The sequence below is a fragment of the Rhinatrema bivittatum genome, chromosome 1 (assembly GCF_901001135.1).
Source record: "Rhinatrema bivittatum chromosome 1, aRhiBiv1.1, whole genome shotgun sequence".
Lineage (NCBI taxonomy): Eukaryota > Metazoa > Chordata > Amphibia > Gymnophiona > Rhinatrematidae > Rhinatrema > Rhinatrema bivittatum.
The window spans coordinates 227,601,777-227,622,852 of NC_042615.1; the positions used below are offsets into that span (position 1 = coordinate 227,601,777).

Here is a 21,076-nt window from a genome sequence, read left to right on the forward strand (position 1 = left end):
TATTAGGCACCCTAGCCATCTTCTGCCTTGCACCCGCCCCGCCGGGGGGCTCAAGCACTCTCTCTCCCACTCCTTCACGCGGAGAAAGCCGGAGCAAGATGGCAGGAGGCGGCACGAGCCGGGGTCCGGCCTGAGGGAGCTGCCGTGGGGGGCGGACGGGACGGGGACCAGGTGACCGCATGGCTGAGAAAAGCACTGGGTCGGGTGAGACGGACGGGTCACTGGCTCTCGCTGCCGCTGCCCCTCGTTCCCTAGGCCCCTGCCTCATTCGCCTAATGGGCCCGCCGGCCCTGGGGAGGGGGGTGGGACATTCAGACATCCTTTAATGGTGGGTAGAGAAGATAAGGCAGCATGGGCAGAGCAATGGCTTGTTTGGCAGCCATACTAATAGCATTGCCTTGCTGAATAATTTCATATAACGTTTATATAGCACCACCTGCATACACACTACATCATAAGAATAAATAAAAAGCTAACATCCAATGGATAAAAAAAACTTTAAAAGAAAATCACAAGCTCACAAATGAAGTTGGTCCATCTTACTTTGGTGTTTGCACCAAAAGGTGGAAAGAAGAGAAGAGAATGATCCCCCTGTGGCGAGGTTGGTCTTAGTGGTGCCTGGGGTGGGGGGGGGGGGGGGTGTTTGGGATAAATAGGAAACATAGGCTATCAGGAAATAGTAAATTATTCCACAACATTTGGGAGCCCATTTTATGAGGAGGATCATTGTTATAAAGTATCTGTGAGTGTGTGTATTGGAAAACGGTTAGACCAGGAGATGGGCGATTAAAAACCCATTGGAGAAGGGTGAAGGATTGCTGGGTAACATGGATGCTACACACAGCTGTAGTTAGCAAAAAAAAAAAAAAAAAGGTTTACTACTGTTATCACTGTACCATACCTTAAACTGTTGTCGACCTGGATATGGGATAATGACGTGCATCAAAAGTACATCAAAATTAAGATATTTATAGGGCTTAGTGGCAGTTCGGTTCTGTGCACTGGCTTTTGGATTGCTCCCAGTTCATTTCTCAGATCAGCTGAGGATGCTGCGGAGGCCACATTCATAGCCCCTGGGATGCGGGGGGTGGGGGAAGACGTCATGATGATTAAGGGCAACCTCTGGTTGCTGGATTTAGAGCCCATGATACAGGGTTTTGATCTCAGGACTGTCAGGGCAATTACCAGACTACGAGCAGTGGAAGGGTGAGTCTATTAAAACGGGGAGGAGGTTCATGGTACCAGCTGGAAGGAGAAAGGAGGAACTACTGGGGGAAAAAAAAATTATAAAAAAATCTTTTTAGGCACAGCCCTTGTTTATGCAGTACTGCTGCTGTGGAGATGGTAGGGGGTGCGTACCTTCTAAACCTGTTTAGATAGAATTGGTAAGAAATAGCATTACATTTCTGAAAATATATTACTGAAATGTTGCTGCCAATTAAAAAAAAATGATATAAATTGTACTTAAAAAAAAAAAAAAAGCCAGATACGAATGTAAATTCAATTAATACATTTTAAATCCAAAATGCACTGGTTGAGAAGGGAGCATGTGCTGCCTCAGCATGCTCCCTCTCAATCAGCACAACTCGTGTGCCTGGTTCTGCAGGGTAACTCCCCTCAACCCCCTCTCTTGGCAGTCAGCAGAGTCCCAGGAGCACAGAAAGCTGCTGCCCCTTCTTTAGCCCTTCCCTGCCACCTCTCCTTGGCTTTTGCAGAAGACAGGAGTAGGGGGGGAAGGGGCTGGAATAGAAAGCACAGGAGCTCTTCTCTGCTCTGTCCTTATTTATTTATTTATATTTATATTCCACTTTTCATGCTTTTTTCAGCGCTTCAAAGTGGATTACGTTCAGGTACTGTAGGTACTTCCCTATCCCCAGAGGGCTTACAATCTAAGGGGGTCATTTTTTAAAGCTAGCGCACGCGAAAAGTCCCTTTTCACGTGCGATAGCTAAAAAGGGGCGGAGTTGGGGCGGCTTCTGCCCCGGAAGAAGAGTAATCAGGGCGGACGCCGCGAAGACAGCGTGGATAGTGAAAAGGTAAGGAGCCTTTTCGCTGCCCGTTTCGCGCCCAATAGCACCACCTTTTATGATGGCGCTATTGGTTGTGAAAGACGGCAGCGATCACGCCGCAGAGGTGCGATTGCTGCCGGCTTTCGCAGGCCCGCCCCCCCGCTTCTTTTTAATAGTGGTAAGTGCTTGAAATAATAAAATTAAAAATTTATTTTATATTTATTGCAGTTTATAAATACACAGTATCATGAAAAAAAGTAAACAAAGAACACTTAACAAAAACATCAGATCCAATCATGTAACAAAACAAATAGCAATGTATTATTTTATGAATTCTCTTTCCAAAAGTGCAGAGAATATCATAACTACAGTTAAACAGCAATAATCATAAGAACTTAAGATTTGCAACTGGTGCAGAACAGAACTAGGACAGTTTTATTACAACCCAATATGCAAAAACAATATATTCAAATTCTGGTGTCACTTCAGAAACAGCAAAATAAACTCACTCCACTGCCAAACACTCTGTGAAGTAACCAACCCCCAAAAATAAAGCACCTAAAACCTTGTCATATCATACCATACCGTAACAGCAGTAACTCTCAGGATTCAAACAGCAACCTTACCTATGAAAAGGCAGCAAGGCAAACATTACACCAGGCCCTAGAACACTAATACACCATCTACTGGGTAAACAACAAGCTGGACTGCTACAGATCCCTATGGTAACCCAAGACCCACAAACTTATTTATTCTTCAGGGCTGTTCTGGCTAGCACTTCTCCCATCACTTTACTCTGTCTCTCAAGGGTGGAATCTTTTTGTGGGGGAAGCATTTGCTTACGGCCCAGGTAGTGGTGTGTTTCTCCCTGTGTAGTGTTAGATGCTGCAGCTCAAGGGGGTGGAAATGCTGGGACAAACCAGGCAGGCAGGGCAAGGCACTGAGTGTTTAATTTAATTGTTAAAGAATCAGAAAAACATTGAATTTAAGTCTATCTTGCCCTAAAGGTAAAATTTCAGCTGACTGATGTATAAAAGTCTTTTCCTAGCGTGTAGCAGATGGACTCAGGACCAATGGGTATAGTGTACTCCTGCTAGCAGTTGGAGACAGATCAGATTTCAATCTGACGTCAGCGCCTAGTACAGATACCCCTGCAGGAAGTGCAGCTCTTCAGTATTTTCCATCTCCATATCAGTTAGGGACTATCTGCACGCTCTCACAGCATTAGAACCAAATTCAAAGAAGAAAACCAAATTTTACAGGAGAAATCTACCTGAAGACGAGCCCCGCTCTCCTGCGGTGATACCCTCTGGTCCTTCCCTCAGTTGAGATTCCTGAGGTGATTTCCGTGGTCCCTCTGAGGTAAGCCTTGGTCCGGTGGCCGAATCGTGGCGAGGACCTAGCCCCGATCCTCGGGCGCGGCTGAGAGGCAGCGGGTGCACCCTCAAGCACGGCGGTGAAGGTATTTGCCCTCTCCCCCCGCAGCTGGAGACCGCCCAGGACGAAACCGGGAAGCGCCGAAGACAAGCAAGGTAGAAATCGTTTGCACTCTACAAGATTTCCCAAAGATGAAATTGGCTACCATGTTTTGTACTCTTTGGCATTTGTAAATCAGCTTGGCAGGTAAGCCCAAAAGCTGGGCAGTACCGTAATCCAGTCGGGAAATTGCAAGGGATAGTACCACCATTCTTAAAAGCACAGTTATCAAGAAAAAGTCATAACTGATGGACCAGTCACAGCTTCAAAAAAGCCTGCCTCACTTTGGCTGCCATAAATGACACTAAATCCAGTCTCCCATTCAATAATACTCCCAAACTCTTAACTGTGGACGAAAGGGCACATGTCACTCCCTCCACTAATGGTTGAATTGATACGTTTTGTAACCCTGACAAACCTAGCCTCAAGATCAGTTTTTGCAACGTTAAATTTCAATTTGTTGGACTGCAGCTAACAAGCAATCTCTGCTAAACACATGCTAAGATAAATTACAGTTCCATCTACATCCTCTCCCAGGAGCACAATTAACAGAGTGTCATTGGCATATATATATATGGCCTATAAAGGCTATCTCTTCGATGTCTTTCAAAGGCTTCAAGAATATATTAAAAAGCAGGAAGGATGATGATGTTCTTTGTGGCACAGATGAGCACATTGCACAATGTGCCATTCACAAACACTTACTGGCATCTCTCTACCACCAAAGAAAAAAATCCAGTCGGTAACTTTACCGTCCAAGCTCAGCTTTTCAGTCTCTTTAGCCGTGGTTCACCAAATCAAATGCCTATGAAAGATCTAACAGCACAAATGGACACGCATCTCCCCTCTCCAGGTAATGAAAGACTGTTTCTTTTTTTTACATTGAAAAATTTTTATTTAGAGTGAATTGCAAAAACAACAACATTACAACTTTCAACTGCTTCATCTGTACACAGAAGGTGTATCAACTTACAAATGATATCATAATGGTTACAAGCATATCAGTCCGTGTACACTACATATACAGTACACTCTGATTTCCTTTTTCCCTCCATTTTCTTCTTGCCCCCAACCCCCCTCTACCCCCTCCCCCACCCCTCCCAATATAGACCTCATGACTACGGTACCTCGAATCTAAATATAAAAGGTTGTGTATCAAACATCTGTTCCTTAATATTGTGTCTTAGCTTGCCACAGTATATATGGTTGCCAACGTTTTTGAAAGGAGATTAGGGATTTATTTTTACAGGCAGTAATTTTGCTAAGCTTGTATATCATGGAGACTTTGCCCTGCACCTCTTTTAATGCAGGAACTTGTATGGTCCCCCAATGTCTAGCAACCACACATCGAGCTGCCACTAGAATATAGTAATCCAGGCCTCTGGGAGAGATGGGTTGCAAGTCGTCCGTAACATAAAGTAGACTTCGACCAACAGATAGAGTTTGATAATCTGGACACATTTCCTTTATCCAGCCCTGAACCCCTGTCCACAATTGTTGGATCAAAGGACAGTGCCACCACATGTGTAGATAGGTACCGACCTGCTGACACCCCTTCCAGCAATTAGCAGACCTAGATGGATATATTTTGTGTAAGTGTGATGGGCTTCTATGCCACCTGTATAACAACTTGTAACAATTTTCTGTTAAGTGTGAAGCTATCAACCCTCTACCCATGCATGAATAAATGGCTTTCCAATCATCCAAGTCTCCTGTCGTTCCTAGATCAGTTTCCCAAGATTGTACAAAATGGGGTTTATGTGTCATATCGGAATTGAAAAACCCATACAGCCTAGAGACTGCTCTTTGTACTTTGTTGGCTCCCCTACAAAGTCCTTCAAAATAGGTAGCCCCGGCCCGCAGGTCAACCTGGATCTCTGAGGTAGCCAAAAAATGTCTAATTTGCAAGTAATGGAAAGATTCACTTTGGGGAAGATCATATCTACTGCATAAGTCCGAGAAAGATAGCACCTTCTGTGATCCCCAGATGTGGAGTATATTTAGTATGTTCTTATTTTTCCACATTGTAAAGGCCCGTGTCCCTAACCCCGGTCGAAAGTTAAGGTTAGAAAAAAGATGTGATAATATGGAGTAGCGCTTGCCACCTATCAGAAGCTTCCTCCACTTATCCCAGACAACCAAAGTGGTCTGCAGAGGAAGGGGTTGCAAATTGAAAGGAAGCCATGTACTAGCAGGTTGCCAAGGCAGAGCCACTAATGGCATAGTCCCCACCATTGCTTGTTCCAATTTCACCCAAGTCTTAATTATGGGAGTCTTATGCCATTCCAAAATACCTCGAAGCTGAGCCGAGGCATAATACCATGATAAATTGGGAACCCCCAAACCCCCCTGCCCCTTGGACCTATACAATGTGGCCCTAGATACCCTAGGGTGTCGCCCCTGCCATATATATTTCTGCAAACGGACTTGCCACTTTGCGATTTGCCTTTTTGGAATCAGGAGTGGTAAAGTTTGAAAAAGATATAATATACGGGGTAAAAGGTTCATTTTCACCACTGCTATTCGGCCTAGCCAGGAAATATGATATCTGTCCCATTCTTCCATGTCCTTGTAGATGTTACTTAACAGGGTGGTATAATTTAGAATAAAGAGCTCCTCTAATTTACCCAAGTAGATTCCCAGATATTTAATCTTATTATTGGGCCATTTGAATGCATATGCTGTTCGTAATTGACCGGCTTGTTCAGAGGGTACAGTGAGATTGAGAACCTCGGATTTATCCCAATTAATGCGAAACCGGAGACTGGGCTAAATCGCGAGATTTCAGTAGTAATTTCTGTAGCAGTGATAAAGACACATCAGGCAGGATTCATGGTGAAGCGTGCTCTCGGCTTCTGGGAAGCCTGCTCTTTTATTGTAAAATGATCTCATAGCGTTGCATATGATACATACGTCACATTTTCCTGCTACAATGTTTCCCACCATAAATGTTTGTGCTGACCTTTTACTAAGTAGGCGCAAGTGGGCAGTAGGTGCAAGCGGTCAGTCTGCAGGCAGGGAGGGGGGAGGTCATTAGCTGGTCATGAGGCAGTTGTACTGAACTATCTAGGTGTGAAAGGCAAGTAGGTCATGAGCTGTTCTGGGGGTTGCAAAAGCTTGCACTAGATATGTTTACTGCAGACTGGTTTCCTGTTAGCTGGTGACAGGAAGGCTGTTCATTTGCTAAGGCTTACTACGGTCGGAGCATGACATTTTCTCTGCACTAAGCGTAGGCCCAAGGAAAAGACAGTTAGATGTGGCAATGGAGTTTTTTCTCTGACGTGGTTTGCCAGCAGCCAGAAAAGCCAAACTCCTAACCCCCACAGTAATTTCAGGCAACGAGGTCGTGGGGTCAGTGATAGTGAACAGAATGTCATCGGCAAACAATGCCATTTTTGAGGAGACCCCCGCAATGTATATGCCATGTATATTAGGATTATTCCGAATTGCAATAGCCAACGGCTCTAAAAACAAGGCAAAAAGCAAGGGGGATAGCGGACAGCCCTGACGCGTCCCCCGTTGTACTGGGAACGAGTCCCATTTACTTTTAAACGAGCCCTAGGGGAATTGTACAGCTTCGCAATCCATTGGCGATATAGTGGCCCGACCTGCATTCGTTCTAGAATCTTAAATAAATATGACCAATGTACTAGGTCAAACGCCTTTTCCGCGTCGATAGTCAGCAGTAACGCTGGAATATCCTGCTGTCGAGCCCACCACATAAAATCCACAGCCTTCCTGACGTTATCGGAAGCCATACGCCCCGGTATAAAACCGGACTGATCTGGATGCACCAGCTCCCCTACCACCCCCTTTAATCTATCCGCTAGTATTTTTGCCAAGATCTTCAGATCTAAGTTAATCAGAGAGATGGGGCGGTACGATCCGCATACAGAGGGATCCTTTCCCGGCTTCACCAATATAGTGATACCCGCAGTGTTGGTATCCGCAGGAATCACATCTCCATTTCTCAAAGCATTAAACATTTTAGTAAGCGGGCCTACCAATCAAGTACGAAAGGTTTTATAAAATTTGGCTATATAGCCATCCAGGCCAGGTGATTTCCCTAATTTCAGTTGTTGGATAGCCTGCGTCACCTCAAATGTAGTGATTTCCTTATCCAGATTGGATAATCCAGGTATAGCTAAGCTCTGAAGAAATTGATCGATATTATCATCTTCAATAGACCCTTCCCTGCTGTATAATGTGGTATAAAAATCAATAAATCTCTGTCTTATATCTTTACTGGTCGTTAAAAGGCGCCCTTGGGCATCCTTAATTTTAGAGATATTGTTTTGGGATTGACGCTTTCTCAACTTCTGCGCTAAAAGCTTCCCAGCCTTATCTCCTCCTTCAAAAAATTTTTGCTTGAGAAGCTCTAATTGAAAAGCTATTGTGTGGGCATCTAAGTTAGCCAGCTTCTCCCTCCCTGCCACCAAAGCTCTCCAGTGTTCCCGCGTTGGATGTTGTTTATGCAACAGCTCAGCCCTTTTGACCCGAGCCATCACATTATCCCTCTCACGTCTGCGACTCTTTTTAAGGAAGGCAGCTCTCGAAATCAAATGACCTCTTACCACTGCCTTAAGACCCGCCCAGACCATACTTTGGGGTGTTTCCCCATTGTCATTGTCAAACAGATAATTGGTAATGACTGACTCCAGTTTTTGTACAAAATCTTTGTCATCAAGGAGTGAGTCATTAAGTTTCCAGTATAATTGCCCTCTGTCAAAAAATTGAAGATCCATTTTAACCCAAATGGGGCCATGATCGGACCATGTAATGGGATCTATATCTGTAGTAAGAACATTATTTAGAATTCCTTTATCCACCAAAATCATGTCAATACACGAATAGGTGTTATGGGGCCGCGAATAATAGCTAAAATTCCTAGATTTGGGGTATCTGGCTCGCCATACATCTACTACATTAAAATCCCCTATTAACTGTTTCAAAGCTATCCGGCCATGTTTGGAAGCCCCCGCCATTCCCCTAGAATTATCCAACGAAGGATTAAGGGTGATGTTGAAATCCCCTCCCATTATGAGTGGTCCCACCACCACGCTTTTCAAGAGTACATTAAGATCCTTAAAAAATAATGCTTGTTCTTGGTTAGGGGCATATACGAAAGCCACGCTGTATTTATACCCACCCACATCAATAACAACAACAATGTATCTGCCGTCTGAAGCTCGCTCACAGTGAACCTCAGCAAATACTAAGTCCCTCCGAAACAATATCCCCACCCCTGCATATTTGGAGTCCTTAGCTACCCCGGCCCAATACTGTATAGGGTACTGGGCAGATCTCATATATTTAAAATGACTACTTTTCAGATGAGATTCCTGGATGAGGGCAATAGTAGCATTCTGTCTGTCCAGCTCCTGGAGCAAAGCTTTCCTCTTTTGAGGCGAATTTAGTCCCTTGACATTCAAGGATACTATCTTAATATCTGCCATAATAATAAATCAGTCAACTCCGGAGACCTTATCAGCTGCCGCTGACATCCACCAACCCCCAAGATTAGAGGGCATCGTCTAGTGGCCACCCTTTGCACTCGTAGTCCATGTTGGGATACACCCCTGTATACATGTAATCGGTACCATAACCGCAAGAAAAAATATACCAGAAATATGAGGTCCATAGTTGGGAGATCCCACTCCCCACTTCTCGTCCCTTCCCCCTCCCCCCACCCCTTCAGACCGATAGCCCTGTAGGGTAATCGGATATTGTGCATGGGAGGAAATCAACTTGGGCTCACCTCGTGTCCCATGCCAAGCACCCCCCCTCCTCCGCTCATAACAGATGTAAATACTCAGAACAACCCATGAAGTCTGAACCTGAAAAACAACATTAGAACATAACCCCGAAACAAAGGGAATTTCTCACATTAATGAAACTTAGCAATCTCACCACACCAGCTCAAGTCCGTGTGTCAGTGAAAAAAGGAGAATAATCAAAAGGCTTGCAGCCGCTCAGTCATGTATTGTCCATGGTCTCGACTGGGCTCGGTGAATTTCTAGTGAGCCTACGGTCGCCTCGGGATACTCGCTGCTATCGCGGCCTGTCCGGTTTCCGCACCTCCGGCTTTGGTGTCGAATTTTTGATATCATGATCCGGATACCCCGCGTCCGCCAGGGTTTTGGCCGCTTCCGCCATATTTCGAATGCGATGTGTAATCCCCGCCTTGGTAAATTGGAGGCCAAATGGATACAGCCATCTGTATTGGATCTCGTCCCGCCACAAAAGGGCTGTAATAGGTCGCAATTCCTGTCTTTTACGGAGCGTGCTGGCAGCCAGATCAGCATAGATGCTAACCTGTGCGCCATTCCATTGTAGGTCCTTGTGTTTCCGCGCCAGATTGAAAATCTTCTCTTTGTCCAGGAAATTGTGAAAACACACGACAATGTCTCTCCCTTGAGATTGCAATCGTGATCCCAGCGCTCTATGCGCCCTATCGAGTCTCACTGGTTCCTGCCCTGTTTCAGCCGGCATATTCGCAGTTAACAGTGAGGCACATATTTGTTGAATGATGTCGGTACAGTCCTCTTTATCCTTAGATTCCAGAATCCCACGGAAGCGTAAATTATTTCACCTTGACCTATTTTCTAGGTCTTCTATTTTAAGGTTCAGATCATCATAATTATGTTGCAGCCCCTTCATAGCTGAGCCCAGGGATTTTAGGTCCTCCTCATGGAATTCTACTTGATTTTCCATTTCTTCTAATCTTCTCCCTATGTCCCCCATTTCTTCCTTCATATCCTGTATAGCAGACATTATGTCCCTTTTATCATTTTTCATATCGCTCCGCAGTTCACAGAACCATGAGCGAAATTCTGCTCTAGTCGGGATCGCCGCCTCCTCCTGACCTAGCAGCATGCGGTCCTCTTCTGATTCGGGCCCCGCATCGGTGGCTGCGCTCGCGGCCGCCATCTTGGGAGAAGCAAGCTTGTGGGGTTTGTGCTGCTTACGGAATGAAAACTGTTTAAAATCCACAGGTTTCTTGGGCAACGGCATCTGCCTCACACCCAGGATCGGTTTCGCTGCAAATCTCGATATTCGGGGAGCTGATTATGCGGAGGTTGAAGAAAGGCACCCGGCATCAGGAGGAGCCCTCGTTTCAAGCTGCCATCTCTATGATGACGTCACTTCCTCCGAAAGACTGTTTCTGAGACAGATACCAGAACTGATTCTGTGCTACAACTTCTGTGAAACCCAGACTGCTATTTGTCCAGGCCTTCTGTCTCTTCCAAAAAGATGAGATTTGTGCAAATACCGACCTCTCAATGATTGTCGCCAAAAAGGCAAGTTTAACACTTGCCTATGGTTAAAGGATCCAGTCCAGATTTTTTCAAGGTAGGTCTAAATATAAAATTTGTTTCTATATTTAGAAACAAAGCCTTTCCATGGTGAAACATTATTACATAAACCACTGTAACAAACTGCTTAATCAATCTAGAGGGAGAGGGATCTGAAATATAGCTTGTTGGCCTGGTTTTAGCTAGCTTGGCCTTCATCTCTGGAACATTGAAAGGTTGAAATTCAACCAAAAGCCTTGTCTGGGTCAGTCAGTGTCAGAATCTCTCTCCGTGTCTAGGTCAGTCAGTCTGTGTCAGTACCATGCTCTCCTTCCTGTGCTCTAAGGGGTAGATTTTAAAATAGCGCGTCCATGTGCGCTATCCGGCGCACACACGTAGACACGCAATTTTATAACATGCGCGCGCATGTTAGAAAATCGGGGGTCGGCACGCGCAAGGGGGTGCACAATTGTGCACCTTTCATGCGCCGAGCCACGCTGCCTTCCCCCGTTCCCTCCCAGGCCGCTCTGAAATTGGAGTGGCCTCGGAGGGAACTTCCTTACCTCCCCCGCCCTTTCCTCCCTACCTTTTTCTTTTTTTTTGTTTTAAAACTTACTTCAGCCGCTGTGCCGGGAGCCTCTGACCCAGTGCCGCCCCACCCCCCGGACCAACCCTCCCCGCCCCCTTTTGCAAGTCCCGGGACTTACGCGCATTGCTGGGCCTTTTGAAAATCTGCCCCTAATTCTACCAGTTTATCCTGAATCTTTTCCTCAAAGAAACCTGCCCAATCTTCACTAGAGGGCATCAGTATAAACTCTCTGGAAGTACCAAACAATTTATTTGCTTCTAAGAAACCTTTCTTCACAGTCTTGCCAAATTAATAACCTTTGAGAAATAACCCCTTTTTGCGCTATTGACCATGATATGAAAAGTTCTTTCTGCTTTGCTCTGTCTTCCCACATAACCTTAATTCTTCCTCCAATGCTGCTTTTCGTGCAGTACCTTCCTCTTGTTTGTAGCAAGTTCAGATAGAAACCAAGGAAGTAAACCACCCTGAGAAATTTTCAATGGAGCCACTTCATCTAAGTCCTGCTTTATTTCATGGTTCCATTCCTCTACCAGTTGATCTATTGAACCAATCTATATTTTCTCTATCTTTTCCCTCATACGTCTTATGTTTATCACCCTTATCTACCACGTCCCCCATAATCTTAAAAGTAGCTGAGAATCTTAACACCAAATGATCCTTCCAGGGTACCTCTCTGCAGTTGTATTTACTATTGAATTCAGTCAGTTGGGTAATTATGTATTCAGTTTTATAGGTTGGGTTTAGTAATTATTGGTTATTTACTTCTATTATTTTATTATAATGTATCAGTTATATTTATATTAGATTTGTTGGAACCCATTTTGACCGTTTGCACAGAAAGATGGGATACAAAAATGAATTGGTGAAATGGAGATATGACAGTGACCTAGAGGTGATTTAACCTAAAAAATTACCCAGTGAAAGTGTCTACAAAAGAACACCGCAGATTTATACTATTCTAATGAGCTGAAAAAATAAATACCAATATTTACATTTCATTCACACAAACCAGAAGCTTTCAGCAGTGTGGGTAAGAATAACTGGGCAGACTGGATGGGCTGATTGGTCTTTTTTTCTGCTGTCATCTGCTATGTTTCTGTGTAAGTTTGAAAATTTACTAGGGCTGAGTTCCTAAATTTAGATTCCTAGATTCATTAAGCTCCTACCTATACGATCCTAAAAAGTGGGTGGCTACGGGGTGGAATTAGTGTGAGAAGCAAAGTTAGGAGCTTAGCATTGATTTTTAGAACTAGGGGACTAAATCTAGGCAAATACTAGCAGTACTAAATTTAGAAGTCTAATTTTTATGCCCCTAAGTTTATGTATTTTTGGCTGAAAATAGGCATCTAACATAGGGCCAAATTCATAGAGGGCCGGATTTTCAAAACAATTCATGGGTAAATCCGGAGGACTTACGCGCACCGGGCCTATTTTAAAAAGGCCTGGCGATGCGCATAAAGCCCAGGGACATGTCTAAGTCCTGGGGCTTTCAAAAAAGGGGGGGGGGGGTGGGGCCAGAGGCTCTCGACACAGCAGCCATTTGCTGCTGTGCCAGGGGATCGCACACTGGCAGGCACAACAGGGTAGGACAATGTTTTGGGGGGGGGGGGGTGTAGCTTAGGGCTGGGGGGAAGGTAAGTTCCCACCAAGGCCACTCTGATTTCGGAACGGCCTGGGAGGGAACAGGGGAACACAGTGTGGCTCAGTGTGGGCTCGGTGTGCGCAAGGTGCACTCATGTTATAAAATCGCATGTCCATGTGTGCACGCCGGGTAGTGAGTGCACATAGACGCGTGCACATGCAGGTTTTAAAATCTACCCCAAGGGTTTTCTCCCATTTTGTGTCTATGAGAAAAACCCTTAATGAGTCAGGTACTTAAGTGCCTAAATTTAGTAACTCTGCTTTTAGTGCCTAAATTTAGTAACTCTGCTTTTTTTTTTTTTTTTTTTAAATCAGCCCCTCTAATATTTAAAAGGGAAAAAACAAAAGTGAAAACATTTTTGTTGTATTAAATATATCTCATTCATTCTGGTTTTCTATTTGCAGTTGGAGTACTTGTTATAACCATATTATTTCTCAAACAAAAGCAACGATGTGGCAGAATACTTTCAGCACACTCGCCACTGCTGTCCGAACAAAAATCGCCACGCAAAGAATATGGGACTCACTGTGATGCTGAACCTGTATACACAGGATGGTAGTCTTTTGAAAGTCGATAAGTTCATGTAACTATGCAATAATGGACCTACACATTTGCCTTTAATTTCCTGTATATAGCACAGATTTTGCAGAATATTTGCCATAAATATTATGAAGCTGTCCACACATGAATCAGAAAGCTAAGTTAATTTGTGTGTAATTTTTTTGTACATATGGGTATCAAAGTTATTTAAATTGATGAACTAAGAAATGTAATGTATAATTGACTTAATATTAATAAAACAAAAATAAAAGATCTTGTACAGTGGTTTGAAACTGGTTTAATGCTGTGATTTAATACATATTGTTTAAAAAAAATTTATGTAAATATATATGTACTAATCAAGAGAAGCATTTTTAATGGTGGTATGGGAGGAAGACATTTATTCAGAACTGAACAAGATTTACAGTATACATAGGGAGAGTAACTTTTGGCACGCACCCAGAGACATGGCAATTTTTTTTTTTGTTCAAATATGTTTATTAGTAAGCATATAACAAACATAAGAACATGCCATTCTGGTTCAGACCAAGGGTCCATCAAGCCCAGCATCCTGTTTCCAACAGTGGCCAATCCAGGCCATAAAAACCTGGCAAGTACCCAAAAACTAAGTCTATTCCATGTTACTGTTGCTAGTAATAGCAGTGGCTATTTTCTAAGTCAACTTAATTAATAGCAGGTAATGGACGTCTCCTCCAAGAACTTATCCAATCCTTTTTTAAACACAGCTACACTAACTGCACTAACCACATCCTCTGGCAACAAATTCCAGAGTTTAATTGTGCACTGAGTGAAAAAGAACTTTCTCCGATTAATTTTAAATGTGCCACATGCTAACTTCAGGGAGTGCCCCCTAGTCTATTATCCAAAAGAGTAAATAACAGATTCACATTTACCCGTTCCAGACCTCTCATGATTTTAAACACCTCTATCATATCTCCTCTCAGCTGTCTCTTTTCCAAGCTGAAAAGTCCTAACCTCTTTAGTCTCTCCTCATGGTCTCCCTTCTCTGTACCTTCTCCATCTCAACTATATATCTTTTTTGAGATGTGGCGACCAGATTTGTACACAGTATTCAAGGTGCGGTCTCATCATAGAGCACTACAGAGGCATTATGACATTTTCCGTTTTATTCACCATTCCCTTTCTAATAATTCCCAACATTCTGGTTGCTTTTTTGACTGTTGCAGCCCACTGAACCGATGATTTCAATGTGTTATCCACTATGACGCCTAGATCTCTTTCTTGGATGGTAGCTCCTAATATGGAACCTAACATTGTATAACTATAGCATGAGTTATTTTTCCCTATATGCATCACCTTGTACTTATCCACATTAAATTCCATCCACCATTTCGATGCCCAACTTTCCAGTCTCACAAGGTCTTCCTGCAATTTATCACAATCTGCTTGTGATTTTACTACTCTGAACAATTTTGTATCATCTGCAAATTTGATTACCTCACTCGTATTTCTTTCCAGATCATTTATAAATATATTGAAAAGTAGGGGTCCCAATACAGATCCCTGAGGCACTCCACTGCCAACTCCCTTCCACTGAAAAAATTGTCCATTTAAGCCTACTTTCTGTTTCCTGTCTTTTAGCCAGTTTGTAATCCACGAAAGGACATCGCCACCTATCCCATGACTTTTTACTTTTCCTAGAAGCCTCTCATGAGGAACTTTGTCAAATGCCTTCTGAAAATCCAAAAATAATAAAAACAAGGCAAAATTATAAAAATAAAGTAACAGACAATACAAAACATATACAATACAGTGCTGCCATGAGAGATACAAAAGCATGCTCAAGTAAGGAGCTACATTGAACTTGGAGTTGTGCCTATTAAGAGCCACATCTAAGGAATCAAAATAATCATCAAGCAGTTTCCACACCCAAGACCAGGAGGCAAGGTGATGATTCCTGATCGCAACTGCTTTCTTGTACAATAAAAACAAATAGAGTTCCACAAAAAATGTTCATTTAGTAAATCACTGTGCTTCCAAAAAGACATAATAAGAGAAAGGGTAACTGCTAAAAAAAAAAATAAAAAAAATAAAAAAATCCAACAATTTGCGATGAGAAGAAAGAGGGAAAGGCAGGCCTGCCTCACAAAGAATAACTATGCAAAAAGTAAGGGGGATATATAAATGCAATACCTGTGAAATGGTTACCCATACTTGGTGCCAAAAAGATAATACAATGGGACAATAAAACAAAATATGGGATAATGTCGCTTTTGGAAGAGAACAAGACCAACAAGAGTGTGGAGACGCCATGCCAGGTCGAAAAAGCTACCAGGGGGTCCACACTGCTCTGAGAGAAATAAAATAAGATTGAGTTAAGCTGGAAGACAGTGAAATACATAATGATGAACACCAAAAATACCCCCAATCCACCTCTTCAGAAGAGCAACCACATTCTGAACACCAAAGAGATTGAAGCCCAAGAGAAGCACGAAATGAGGAATTCTTAAGAAATTTATAAATACGAGAAGCCAGATGGCCCATAGAACCATAGTCCCTATATAAAACAAATAAGTTGGGAAATTCTTCCAGATGGAAAAGGGTCATCAAGGATGGAGATAAACAGGCTCGAAGCTGAAGCCAGGCATAAAACTGAGTGCTAAGAAGGGCATAAGAATGATGTTGGTCAGAGAAAGGGAGAAAGCCATCTCGTAAACATTGGGAGAGAAACCAAAGACTTTGAGTTTGCCATAATTTCCAATTGAGGGGAGAACCCCCAATGTGAAAACGAGACTTTAACCATGGCGTAGTGAACTTGGATGAACCCCAGATCGCGAAGGAAGAGGGCACTGAAAGGTCATATTCCACAAAAGCCCTATGTGTAGAAGAGATAATGGGATGGGTTTGAAAAGATTCACAGAGCACATCCCAGCCATAGCCTCAAATGGAAAAGGGCAAAGTAAATCATACTCTATGTGCAACCAGCGAGGGGTATTGGAAAGAGACAATATGTCCGATAACCAATAATAACCTTGTTGTAAAATAAAAGCTTTGTGGTAACTATAAAATTCTGGGAAATTAACCCCTCCAAGACTGTTATCAGCTTTCAGTTTGGACAGTGCAATATGAGGGGATTTCTGGTCCAGTAAGAACCGTGTGAGGACATGGTCCACATGTCAATAAAAATTTCATGAAAAGAAAATAGGAACCATGGAAAAAACAAAGTTGAGACACAGGGCTAGCACCATTTTAATAGTGTCGAGGCGGTCCCACCATGTCAGATGTAGAGGAGACCATTGTATAACAGTGTCTCGTAGCATTTGTAATAATGCAGACTCACAATAAGAGACAGTAGTGGAAATGTCAGAAAAGAAAAGAACACCCAAATATTTGAGACCCTTAGTAGACAATTGAAATGGGAATTTGGAGAGATCCACACAGGCACCTAAAGAGTTGAGAGGAAGCAACTCCAGTTTTATGCCAGTTCACCCTATTGTCTGAGAAATGGGAGTAACGAGAGATGAAAGAGCAGTGGAGGCAGAGAAGTGAGGGGATTGGAAAGATAAGAGAATATTGTCTGCATACGCAGACAGTTTATAGGAGGTCATATCCAGCATCAGACCTATTAGCAGGGTCAGAGCGGATAGCTAAGAGTAAAGGTTCCAATACCAAATTAAAAAGGAAAGGGAACAGAGGGCACATCTGTCTACTGCCCCTCTAGAGCTTAAACCGATAAGCCATCCTGTTATTGAGAGAAAGAAAAGCAAAGGGTGATAATACAGCAATTGAATCCAAGTTAAAAAAGAGGCACCAAAACCAAACCATTTTAAGGCTTCCCCCAAATAGGGCCATTCAACTCAGTCAGAGACAGAGCAATAATCAGGGAGGGAGAAGACTTTTCCAAGTCCAGGATGTGAAAAAAAAATCTGTGCATTATTAGAAATGAGCCTATTTTTAATAAAGCCAGATTGGTCAAAAGGGATTAAAGACCCCATGAGCAGCACTGCCCTAGTAGCCAAAATGTTAGCAAAAAGTTTATAATCAGTATTGAGAAGTAAGATAGGATGGTAGTTAGAAATTAACTGCGGATCTCTCCCAAGTTTAGGAAGCACCACAATACAAGCTTCCAAGAAGGAAGAGAAAGAATCAGCATAGCAAGGCAATGTGCTAAAAAAAAAAAAAAAGAGAAGTTTGGGAACCAGTAAGTTCTGGAATGTGCGATAAAAGTCCACTGTATAGCCATCAAGCCCTGGAGTGTTCCCGCCTTGGAGAGTAGCCAGTGCAGATATTACGTCTTCCTGAGTGAAGGGACAGTCGAGTAACTCTCTCTGCTCTGGCATGAGAGTAGGATGAGGCAGCTGTGAGAGAAAGGCATGGATAACAGATGAGGTGGATTCAGATTTATACAAATCAGCATAAAAGTTACAAAAAGCATGTACAATATCAGTATCAGTTAGCAAAGGAACATCATGCTGAGATCGGATTACAGCTATCCGTTTCTTTTTTTTTGTTTCTTTTTCAGATAATTGCCAGTAAATGCCCACATTTATTATTTTCAGCATAATATAACACTTTTTGAGAAAAAAGGGCTTTCCCAGGATGGTGACTTAAAAGCTTGTTATACTTATATTGGCTTTCTGTAAAAGGAGAAGGAAGGAAGGAAAAAGATGATATGCTGCTTCTCCAAGCGAGCCACAGAATCCTGCAATTCAAGAAGCTTAGTCCTCTGTGCTCTTTTAATCTTGATATTGTAACTAATTATCTCACCCCTTATGGTAGCTTTAAAGGCAGCCCACACAGAAGGAGGAGTAACATCAGGTGTCTCATTATGTTGAAAATATTCCTCAATTTTTCCCCGAAGGTCATCCTGAAAATCTGTATCCTCCAACGACACAGAGTTAAATCTCCATAGGCATCCTCCGTAGAAGAGGAAGGCAAAACAAAAGAAAGAGAGACCGCCACATGGTCAGACACTAAAATAGGTTGAATGGAGACTGAGAGAACATTTGGGGTCAGAGAGCTGGAGACTAGAAAATAGTGTGAGAGTATGTAAGATGAGGGGTGGGGAAAAAAAGGGTAGCAAGCACCATGGGTCCACTAATTCTGTAGTTGCAATTAAATTATGTAATGCCTTATAAGTTTTAGAGTAAGAAATTCTGGCCGAAGATTGTTTATCCAAAATAAGATCTAAAGGTTGATTGAAGTCTCCCCCCATAATCAAATGAGAAGCATTTTCATTTAAGAGCTGGGAGGAGATCGCGTGAAAAAAAGGAGGGATCATCTGCATTGGGAGAATACAGATTTAAAAAAAAGGAGATGCTCCATCCCAAAAGAGACCTTTACTGAGATTCAGCAGCCCCCGAGGTCTGCTGTGGATCTAGAGGCAAGAACCTCTAACTTCTTGTGAAATAAAATGGCCGCCCCCCCCCCCCCCATTTCTTATGGAATGCTGAACTAAAAGCTACCTCTTCTACCCAAGCGTGTTTCAGTTTCCGAGATTCTAGAGAAGAGAGGTGTCTCCTGCAGCATAGCCACATCTGGGTGAAGTGAGTATAAATAAGACAGGATTTTCTTCCTTTTAATTGGATGTGTTAACCCATTAACATTAAGAGATATGACCTGTAAAGAATGCACAATTCCTCCATGTAAAAATTAAGTCACTTGAGCCAGCTGTGAAACAATAGGCAGCAAGACATTCCAGTGGTGGAGCCATGGGTGGGCTGTGGCCCACACACTTTGGACTCAGGCCCACCCAAAGAGAGCTGCCTGACACCATAGCAGCGCGTCGATGACCTGTCCTCAGAGATTCCTCTCCCTGCGGGCACACGAACAAAACAATGTCAGTGCAGTGATGACATGCCCGCGGGGATCCCTCCCCCCATGGACACAGGAGCAGAAATGCAGCAGCACGTTCAAGACCTGCCCGCGAGGGTTCCCACCCCTGTGGGCTAAAGAGGACCACAATGACCGGCCCAAGAGAGTACCACCTCCAGCTGGCTAAAGACGACCTTGATGTGACAAGCAACAAGCGGTGAGGGAGACAGGCTGTGAAAGGGAAGGGAGGAGGCGCCTCTTACCTAAGGGAGGGGAGGAAAAGGGAACGGAACTAAATAAGTGGAAGGGAAGGGAGGGGGTTGTAAGTGAGGGAGGGTGAGTGAGAGGGATGGAAGAGGAGTGACAGGGGGAAAGGGGGAAAGAAGGGAAGGAATGGGGGAAGGAGGAGTGAGGGAAAGCAATGAGGAAAGTAAAGGGAGGAGTAGTGAGGGAAGAAAAGGGGATGAATGAGAGGGAAGGAGATGTGGAGTGGGAAGGGGTGAGGGAAGAAGGGAAGGGGATGGGAAGAAGGGAAGGGGATGGAAATGGAGGTGGAATGAGAAGGGGTAAGAGGGGACGGAAAGTATTGAAAGATAGGAGGAATGGGAGGAGTCGTGAGGGAAGAAAAGGGGGTGAGAGAGAGGGAAAGAGATGTGGAGTGGGAAGGGGTGAGGGAAGAAGGGAAGGGGATGAGAAGGAATGGAAAGGAAATAGAGGTGGAATGAGAAGGGGTAAGAGGAGACGGAAAGTATTGAAAGGTAGGAGGAATGGGAGGAGTAGTGAGGGAAGAAAAGGGGGTGAGTGAGGGGAAGAGAAGTGAATGAGAGGGAAGGTAGAATGGAAGAGGTGAGAGAAGGAAGGAGAAGGATCAAGGTTGGCAGTGAGAGACTGGTGGGGAGGGAACAGTGAGTATGAGACTCATTTCTGGTGAGTGTGTGTGAGTGAGAGAGAGAATGAGAGAATATGGGAGGCATGTGTGTGTTTGGGGGAACCTGAGAGAGCGCGCATGTGTGTGTGTTTGTAAGGGAGGAAGGAAAGAAGATAGAGAGAGAAGAAGCTGAAAGTCAAGAAACCTTGAAAAAGAATAGGAAAAGACAGATAAGGGGAAAGTGGAAAAAAGACAGCAAGACCAACCAATTAGAAAAATGAAAATATCAGACAACATAGGTAACAAATAAATAAATGTAGAGTTTTTAGTGACTGGAATCTGCCATCTTTGGGAATGTGCATTTCTTGTATTTTGCTCTTTAGAGTTCCACTGTTCAGGGTCTGGTTTCTCAGGCTATTTCGGTTTAGTCTGCATATTTCTATTTCTAATTTGTAGTCCCCTATACCTGTATTGGGTAAGGGTCGGTCTGTGTACTGCCTGTATATGACAGAAGTGCAGTATTTTGTGTAGTTTCTCTGTAGGGTTTTGTAGCAGTCCGGCTTGCTCTGTTTGCCCAGTAGGTGGTGTATTGGTGTTCTAGGGCCTGGTATAGTATTTGTATTGCTGCTTTTAAAAAATAATGGTGCTATTTGATTCCTGAGAGTTAGTGCTGTGATTGTATGGAAACAAGGTGTGTCTTGTTTTTCGCAGGGCTTTTGTGTTACATTATAAAATGTTTAGCAATAGAAGGATTTTGTTTTGCTGAAGTGATACCAGAATTTGAATATTTTTATTTTTGCATGTTGGGTTCTAATGTGAACTGTCTTAGTTCTGCTCTGCACTCATTCTTATGATTATTGC

The 21,076-nt window shown here is 43.4% G+C and overlaps 1 protein-coding gene across 2 annotated transcripts in view; it reads left to right on the top strand.

Annotated features, from left to right (window-relative positions):
• The window catches only part of LOC115085928 (signal peptide, CUB and EGF-like domain-containing protein 3), a 68,745-nt gene extending 54,909 nt beyond the window's left edge, over positions 1-13,836 (top strand). Inside the window, exon 9 of one of the 2 annotated variants that reach the window (XM_029592476.1) lies at positions 13,416-13,836. In XM_029592476.1, coding sequence (XP_029448336.1) covers positions 13,416-13,570 — 155 coding nt within the window. In that variant the 3' untranslated portion in view covers positions 13,571-13,836. The remainder of the gene's footprint in view (positions 1-13,415) is intronic. The other variant, XM_029592485.1, reaches the window with a different exon arrangement.
• Positions 13,837-21,076: the final 7,240 nt, after the last annotated feature.